Raw genomic sequence first — 8,860 nt, forward strand, 5'->3', positions numbered from 1 at the left:
TGGGTACTTTTACAAGCAGATCACGCTATTTGGGCAGAATAACAAGTTTGGAAAGGCCAATAGCTCTACGCTGCCACCGATTTCTACTACTTTATTTATTTATTTAATTTTATCTCCCTTCGCCTCTCGCTTCCCGTCTTCCCCGCCACGGTTTTATTTACCCAGCCAGCGCTCGCAGAGGCAGCACAGCGCCCCGTGCTTTGGGTGGCGGTGCCATCCCCGTGTTTTCCTGCCCCGATGGGTCACGGCCGCGCAGGAGGACAGGGTCACACCGCATCCCCAAACGCGGGATGCAGCGCCCTCTTTTTTAGGACTTGGGCTTTAGGAGGAATTCTGTAATGTGCAGTGATTTCAGGAAGGACAATGCAATCATTAATCATGCTTTTGATTTGGATACACATTTGCAACACAGAAGGGCAAGGAAACAATGGTGATAGCGCTAGATCTTTGCATATTTATATAGAGATAAAGATATATATGTTACATCCATCAGGTACAAACATATGCAGCTCAGCTCCGCTATAATATCGATTAACATTCTGTCCTTACATTCATCGTTGTCAATGGCAGAAAGAAAAAAAAATTGCATGCGGTAGGCAGCTGATCATTTTAATTAAAAAAAATTTTTATTATGAAACTAGTTTGTATAAAATAGGGTTATACAGGACCTTTGTCAGTTTGTAATAAAACAGTAAGAAAAGGCAGTGGTGGTGGGGGAGTTGTTTGTTTGCTTGTCTGGTTTTTCTTTCTTTTTTTTTTTTTTTTTTTTCCCAAAAGGCAGCACATGAGAACAAATGGCTACCGTTTTGAGTTTGGACAATAGCTGCATAAACTTTGTTCACTTTGAACATTGTTTAATGACATTATTAATACATTAACAAAATTTCTATAAAGTAAGACACATTGGTGCTAAAGTACATCTGGAGGAAATCCAAGTCCTTTACAAAACCACGTACAAAAATGGCAGTTGTAAGGTAAGGTTGACTACGAGTCTAAACATGAAGAGGTAATAAGCATTACATATTAAAAAAAGTATCAAGATATACACATTTTAAACCATTTGTACAAAACCTCTATAAATCTCTCTCTCTCTTATGTACAAAAATAGCTTAATATATCCCCAAACGGGTTTGGATAGATACAAATAGATTTTCTTATCATAAAAAAATTCACAAAAAAAAAAAAAAAAAAAAAAAAGATTGGAAGCATTCTATGATGGAAACGAGAGGAAAAGCTTGGATCGAGGGGAGGGAGAGGCACGGGGAGACGGAAGGTAGACGGGGCTCCAGGGACTTCTTTGAGTACAGCATAGCTTAACTTCAGCATCTCCACAGACATCGGGAAACTAACTTTGTCCACAGGTGATGAACGCCAGTCTCTGAAGGGCCGCGGTGGCGGCGAGGTGCGGAGATGGGCCGGCCGCCTTTCTGCTGAGGAGGAGGAAGAGGAGGAAGAGCTCCTCCGCCGGCCGAGGAGCGCAGCGCCCTTTGCCGGGGCTGCCCCGCCGGACAGCCGCTCCGCCGGGCCGCACTCCGGGGCACTGCAGAGCCCGGCCGGTCCCCGGGCAGCGCTGTGCCCGCCCGCCGAGAGACGTGCCCGCACCGCCCTCCGACGGCAGGGGAACGGGAAACGCAACAGGTGCTTTTCTCTGCGTGGATTTTTCTCTCTCTCTGTGTGATCTGGTTTTGTGTCGGTTTTTTTTTTTTTTTTTTTTTTTTTTTTGGTTTTTGTTGGTTTGTTGTTTTTTTTTCCCTTTTGCAACTGTCCTGTAACAATAAAAGAAAGAGGAGATCAGAGCCACGCCGCGACCAGCGCAGCGTCGGGCCGCAGAGCCGCTCGTAAGTACCGCGGGACACGCTGCGACCGCCCGAGGGGCATCCCCGGCTGTATCCCCTCCCCCGGCGGCTGCTGCCCCCCGTCCGACACCCCGATATCCCCCCGATATCCCCCCGGGATCCCACCGCGATCCCCCGGCCCTCCGCGGGCTCCTACCCACCTGCCGGGAGGGCGGCCGGCGCTCAGAACCAGCTGGTGAAGTCCAGAAGCTCCTGCTCCTCGGGGCTGAGCGGGTCGTAGGAGCCCTCGTCGGAGGAGTAGGAGGAGACGGGGGAACCCGCCATGGAGTTCATGTCGTGGGAGTAGCTGGGCGAGATGGTTGGCGAGAGGACGCCCGCTTGGAAGGCGGCGCTGACGGCGTCATGCTCGTCGAGCAGCTGCTGCAGGGCGCGGATGTACTCGACGGCGGAGCGGAGCGTCTCCACCTTGCTCATCTTCTTGTTGGCGGCGCCGTTGGGGACGTGCTCCCGCAGCGTGGCGAAGCCCAGGTTCACCAGCTTCACCCGGTTGCGCTCCCGCTCGTTGCGCCGCGCCACGGCGGCGGGCTGCTGCTGCGGCAGGCTGTACCCGAAGCCGCTGAAGTTGAGCCTCCTCTTGCAGCGCATCAGCTCCGGCGAGGCCGAGCGCTGCCGCTTGGCCGCCCGCGGCGCCGAGGGCTTGCCGCCCGGCGAGGGCTGCCCGCCCGCCGGGCTCAGCTGCGGCGGCGGCGCCCCCGGGGGCGGCCCCGGCGGGGCGGCGGCGGCGGCGGCGGCCACGGCCGCGGCGAAGAAGCAGGCGGGCTGCAGGAAGGGCGGCTGCCCGGAGGCGCTGGACATCCTGGCGGGGCTGCCGCTGGCCATAGGCGAGGGGGGCGTCCTGCGAGGCGGGGGCGCCCGAGGGACGGCCGGTCCCCGTTCCCCCACCAGCACCACAAAAAAAAAAAAAAAATCAAAAAAATCAAAAGAGAAAAAGGGAAAACTTGCGACGTTCAATTAAAAATTAAAGAAAAAATAGAAGAAGAAGAAGAAAAAAAGCTAGGCGACAGACGGCAGGGGAAAGGGACAGCGGCGAGCGATGGGAGCGGACGGCGGAGCCGGGCGGGCGGCGGGGACGGCGGGCGGCTCTGCCCGCCCCCCTCCCTCTCGCCCTCCGTGCGGCGGCCGCGGGGAGGCTCGTGGCGCTCGCGTGTGCGCAGGCTGCTTTGCAAAGCCCCCTTTGCAAAAAAGTGGCTGAGGATTGTGTCTCTTATAAGGGGCGGACGGGGCTCGCCCCCCCCTCTTCTCCTACACGCACACACACACACACACACACACACAGGGACGAGCCTCCCCCCGCCGCCCCCCGCGCTCACACACACACACGCACACCCTGCACCTTACGCCTTCCACGCTCCCCGGCTTTGCCGGCCGCGATGCGCGGAGCGCTGCCGCCTTTTCAGCGCGGGACGCGCACACGCACACACACACACACAGACAGACACACACAGACAGACAGACAGACACAGACAGACACAGACACACACACACACACACACACACGGACAGACAGACAGACACACGGGAGCCCCCGCGCCCCCCGCCGCACACGCGCTGGCGGCCCCGCCCCCCTCCCCCCCGCGCGCCGCTCCCCCGCCCCGCGCGCCGCCCCCGCCGCTCGCGGGTTTGTTGTCGCAAGTGCGTGCGCCCGGCGCGTGCCGCGCTCCCGGCCCTGAGCAAACACCCGCGCCGGGGCGCCGCGCGGGCCGGGGGCGGGGCGGGGGCGGCGCGCGTGGGCGCCGCGGGGGGGGGGGGGGGGCGGGGGCGGGAAAGCGTGAGGGGAAAGGGAAAGGGGAAGGGAAAGGGGGAGCCCTGCCCGCCCGCCGAGGGGTGCGGATCGCGCTGAGGGACAGGCAGCCGCTGACTCCCGACGGAGCATCCCCTGTGCACCTGCCGGGGTTTGGAGGGGGGAGAGCTGCGGTGCGGGATGTGTAGGCACGGAGCTGTCCCGTGGCGAGGGCAGCCAAAGCGGTGCGCGCCCGCGGGAGAAGCGCCCTTGCCATTGCGGGACGTGGCGCGTTCAGGGAAACTTCGTGTGCGGGACCTCGGCTTCTCCTTGTCCCTAGAGAGCACCGGGAGGCTGGTATTGCTCCCTTGGCTCACCGAGCACTGCCATGAGTGTTCGAGCCCCACCGCCGGGGGCTGCCGTGCCCCCCTCCCCGCTTGCAGCGACCGGAGCCGCGTGTGCCCGGCACCGCGCACGCCCCGGGGCCGCCTGATGGCTCTATTAGCCAGCGACAACCGCGGGGGAGCCCGGCCGGGAGACAGGAGGAGGGCGGCTCAGAGCAGAGCAGGGTAGAGGCTTCTCGGGAGAAGTCACCTCGAATTACCCCTCTGGAATGCTGATCACCGCGGGGTCAGCCTGCCAGGAGAGAAAGAACAAACCTCTCCCGGGCACGTCCCGCTCGGGCGGTCCGGCACGGGGAGGGAGGAGGTTTGCCTCATAAAGTAAGGGTGTGCTGGGCAGAGCTGGCAGGTGTGGAGCCAGCACGCCTTTCCCTGCCAGATCCCACTTCCCAGGCCACATTGTCTGCTTGCTGGGCCCGGGGAAGCCACTGACTCCCCCGGCAAAGTGGAAATGGGGCACCAGCTCTGCAAGCAAGCAATGGCATTGGCTTGTAACTGTGCACTCAGGATGGACCTGGCCTGTGCAGGGGAAATTATCACTGCTCTCCGGTGAAGTCTCACTTGTGGTTCAGGAGCAAATGAGGCAAAGCAGCACTGAGGTGCTTAGAGTTTGAGGCTGGTGTGCTTTGGGGGTGACACCGACCCATGGGGCTGCCGGGGTGTAGGCAGCCTGGGAGGCATGACCAGGTTCAGCACCGGAGAATGCTGATCTTGGCACTCTCCCCCTGCCCTCCTGCCTTTCACATATTTCTAAAATCTTTAGCACATTTTCTACCTTCTACTCTGTCTCATTTCCACTCTGTAAACTCAGATGTGTGTGCTCTCTAACCCACCAAAAAGAGCAGAGCCATGGTGTGATAGCCTTGCCATGGTGATATTATGGTTTTAGGAAGTCCCTGGTAGATAACTTTAATCCCTGGTACTCACACCAGCTGCAAAGCATGGAAGGAGTGGACCTGCACAGTCCATGTTGAGGTTTCAGTGGAAATGACTGCAAAAGTAAGTCCTGTACTGTTGTTGACCTCAATTGCAGCAGTCTGGAGCTGTAGAAATCAGTTCTGCTCATCTGCCGCTGGATCTCTGACCCTGGCTGTGTGTGAGTTAAAAAAATGCTAACCAGAAACAGCACAGGAGAACCTCAATGTGCACCTGCTAGCTAGTAATTGTATAATTTTTTAACATGTCAGCCTTTAATGCTGTGTCATGTTGAACATGTCAGCTTTTCAGCACGTGTGATGAAAAATGTGAAGTAGTTCTGTGTGGTCATATTTATTTTGGGACCTCTTCACTGATCTCTGACCAGTTTCTGACTTCTAGCTACTGTCTCATCACATAGGAAATGTTTTAACTTATTTTATCCACTTTTGGGCAGGACAGCCAGACCTTAGAAAGATAAAAGGTTTGCTTGTATTTCCTGTTTGGGGAGCTCTCCTTCTTCAGTTCCAGGTCTTCTGGATGGTTTGTTCAATATCCCTTGTCTGATGTCAGAACAGACTGCACTGGAAGCAATTGTTGCATCACCAGCTCTGCATCATGACTTTGGGAAGTGCTAACAGATATATCAAATTGCAGCCCTGTAAACTATATATATATTTAAACAGACTAATTCTTCTGGATCAGCCTGCTTCCAGAACTGGTGTAGAAACACCACATAGGGACATTCCTGCCCTTTTTCTTGGAAGTGGCAGAATAAGGCTGGAGTTTCTGAGTCCCTTCTTCTCCAGTCTCAGAGGGCTCTTAAAAAGGCAAAAAACTGTGAGTCCCAGAGGTCACCAAGTGTAACTCATGTAATTGTGCCTCTGTGGCCCTGTACCCATTTGGGTCATGGTGTGTGTTTGTGTGGGGGGTGGATGAGGGGGGCAGAGCCTTTTCCTCCCTTTTCTCTTTCCCCCACTGCCACCGGGGAAGGAACTCACCCCTTCTGTCTGGGGTAATTCCAATCTCACCAGCTCCTCTGTGTGCTCACTGTGCAGAGTAAGGGACCAGATTCCTAAATAATAAATATTGTCCCAAAGTCCCCCGCCTCCACCCACTCCTATGCACAGTCCTGCACCTGCGCCTTGAAATTCTTCATTCTAATATAATGATAAATAGCCCTTGCCCTTTTCATTTGGCACTTTTATTTCAGTCTTTATTTATTTATTTGTTTATTTTTAAATCTTGGATTGTCACTATTTTCTAGTGACTTTTTTGTGTGCCTAAATTGTAGCCATACTCATGAGGCCTTTTGAAGTCCTTGCCTTTTTTTTTTTTTTTTTTTTTTTTTTTTTTAAAACAGCTCTGGTATGCTTTTTTTTTTTTTTTTCTTGCCACTTCTTTTCTTTTTTAAAGGCCATTTACGTTATGATTAAATGCTGTCTTGGAAAAGCAGAACGAAAGTCGTTAATCTATATAGATCTTCAAAGAATCGATACATTCGGGACTTCTGTAGGATTTGTTACACTCCATTTTGTTACAGTAGGCAGCTCGTCTGGATTTGGGCACATGTGTTTCTCTCCCTCCCCTCGCCCTCCCCCTCGCCTTTCCAGCTTCCCCCCCAAGAGTGAAAATAAAGTAAAAGGTCTTTCATGGTAAACAAAACCAGCTTATTCTCCACATAGAACACATGAATAGCTGGAAAAAAAACTTACAATAAATGGTGCATTTTTTTCTCTGCTGGGTATAGCATTCAAGATCAGTCCAGTATTCAAGAAGCAGTCCATTTTTTGCTCAGCAAGAGAGTTTAGAAAAGAAGCGTGGGGTCTATTCAAGGATCTTTTCCCCCTTCACAATTGCTGGGCTTTATGAAACCTATCTTCCATGCCTTGTCAGAGTATTTCTGGGGACCAATTAGTGCTTTGTTGCAAGGCTTCTTTGCTGAATCTTTGAGCAGCAAGAAAAAGCTCTCTTGAGTCTCCCCTTATTTTGACTATTTCAGTCATTACTCAGTGTAATAATTAATATGACAACTGGACGCTGAAGTTTGTATAGAAACACCTCGGCTGCAGGAGAGAGCGTGCAGTGGGTGGTAACAAGCTACAGATCAGACTGAGAAGCCACACACACAAGGAAGGGGGGAAAAAAAGAGAGGGAGAGAGAATAATGAATGAAAAGAAAGAGGGAAAGAATAAAGATAAATAAATAGTTGGTGCGGCCTGAAGAAACATAATACAGACTTGGAAGGGGAAAAAAAAAATAAAAGCACTTTGAGTGGAGTGTGGGGGGGTCAACCACAGAGAGTTAAACTTATTTTGAAACAGTTTCCATGTGAATATAATTTTCAACATTTGCTACTTTCAAAAGTCAGGAAAGAGATTTTTCCCTGAAAAGGCAAGATGGTCCCTCGGGTAAGTAATTTTTAAGGACTGTGTTTGCACTTTTGCATAGTTGGTAAAGTTTAATGCCTCTTCCTAAACATCCCTTTATGGAAATGAGAACTTAACCATGAAACCTCATTATTAATTGTTGACCATCCTGCCCAGGGTGGAGAAGGCGGGTTATCGGGGTAGCAAGTTTGAGTTTTCTTGGTGTTGTATCTCTACAAGAGGAATAAAGCCTGTGTCTCAATGAAGAATTAAAAATGACGTTTGACCAGGGACACTGCTGAATCCTCCTCAAAAGGCGTCTTGGGATAAGCACTCATCACTTTGCAGACATTTCTTGGGCTGCCAATTAGGGCATAATAAATAATTAGAGGTTTTAAGCATATTAGATACAGCTCATGCTAATGAGCTACATCAGGTCTTGTGCTAACCTGAAGTGACAGTTTGCATATAGGGCTGCAAAAAAAAAAAGAAAAAAACCCAAAAAAAACCAACGCAGAGAAAAAAAAAACTCCAAAAACCCCAACAAAACATAAAAAAAAAACCAAAAAAACAAAACAAAAAAAAAACACAGGAAAAAAAAAAGCCACAAAACAAACAAACAAAACCCCAAACCAGCCGCCGAAGCATCTTTCCCCCCGCGGCCCCGTCCCGCTCGCCGCCCCGCAGCTCCCGCGAGTCCCGCCCGCTGCCCCCCTGCCCTCCGCGCCCGCGGAGCGGAGCCCTTGGCTGCCGGCTCTGCCGGGTGGCCCCATTGTGCGGCCACGAGCTGTGCGCCTGTCAGAGCCCCGGGGGATAAATCACACCGCGCTGCCCTCCCGCACACCCCCAGCGCCGCTTCTTGGACAGCTGAATATTTTGGGTGGGGAGTGGGTGGGTTGTTGCCGGCTCCTCCGAAGCGGTGGTCCCCTGCAGGAGGGGTAGGAGAGGGTTTGGGTGGTGATGCCTGCGCAGGCTGCGAAGCGGATCCCCCGCTATTCCCGAGGAGGGCAGGCTGCGGGGACAGCCGGGGTCCCGGGTCCCCTCTGCCGTGAGGACACAGTGCCACCTCCCGGCCACCCGCGCCCCGGAGGGAAGGAACCGGGGAAATCCGGGTGGAGAGGGATGGGGCGCAGCCTTGAGGTCTCGGGGAGCCCGGCTCTGCAGTGCTGGGTGGCTTTGCCAGCACGATGCAGAGGGACGTGCTGGGAAATGCTGTCTGTATGGGGTGTAAAGGAGAGCTACAATGCCCTAAGATCTCTGGTAAATGCATACACGGTGTTGATAAGGGGGATGCCACCCTCCCATGCACACACACACAAAAACTACCTAAGATACTCGTGGAATCCTCATCTGGGAATTTTTACCACCAGCTTAGAAAATTCCCCTTCCACTGCTTACTGCAGCCACACATGCACTGGGACATCCTGAACCAGCAGGGAAGCAGAGAGCTGCAGGCCAAGGCCAGGCCCAGTGCCCTGGCACAGGAAAGGACATCCTTGCCCAGACACAAAGACTCAGAGCTCCAGGGAAGCCGCCACTGTGCAAATGGGTGGCAAAGAGCAGCCTGAAAAGCAGCCAAAGTCCGTGGCCCCTTGAACT

At 53.3% G+C, this 8,860-nt stretch overlaps 1 protein-coding gene across 1 annotated transcript; it reads right to left on the bottom strand.

Moving 5' to 3' along the window:
- Window positions 1-445: 445 nt before the first annotated feature.
- On the bottom strand, window positions 446-2,709 carry ASCL1 (achaete-scute family bHLH transcription factor 1). The gene is made up of 2 exons (XM_058022862.1): window positions 1,997-2,709; window positions 446-1,766 (listed from the first exon to the last, which is right to left on the bottom strand). The coding sequence occupies exon 1, from the start codon at window positions 2,673-2,675 to the stop codon at window positions 2,019-2,021; it is 657 nt and encodes a 218-aa protein (XP_057878845.1). The 5' UTR covers window positions 2,676-2,709; the 3' UTR covers window positions 446-1,766; window positions 1,997-2,018.
- Window positions 2,710-8,860: the final 6,151 nt, after the last annotated feature.

This window comes from Melospiza georgiana, chromosome 4 (genome assembly GCF_028018845.1).
Source record: "Melospiza georgiana isolate bMelGeo1 chromosome 4, bMelGeo1.pri, whole genome shotgun sequence".
Taxonomy (NCBI): domain Eukaryota; kingdom Metazoa; phylum Chordata; class Aves; order Passeriformes; family Passerellidae; genus Melospiza; species Melospiza georgiana.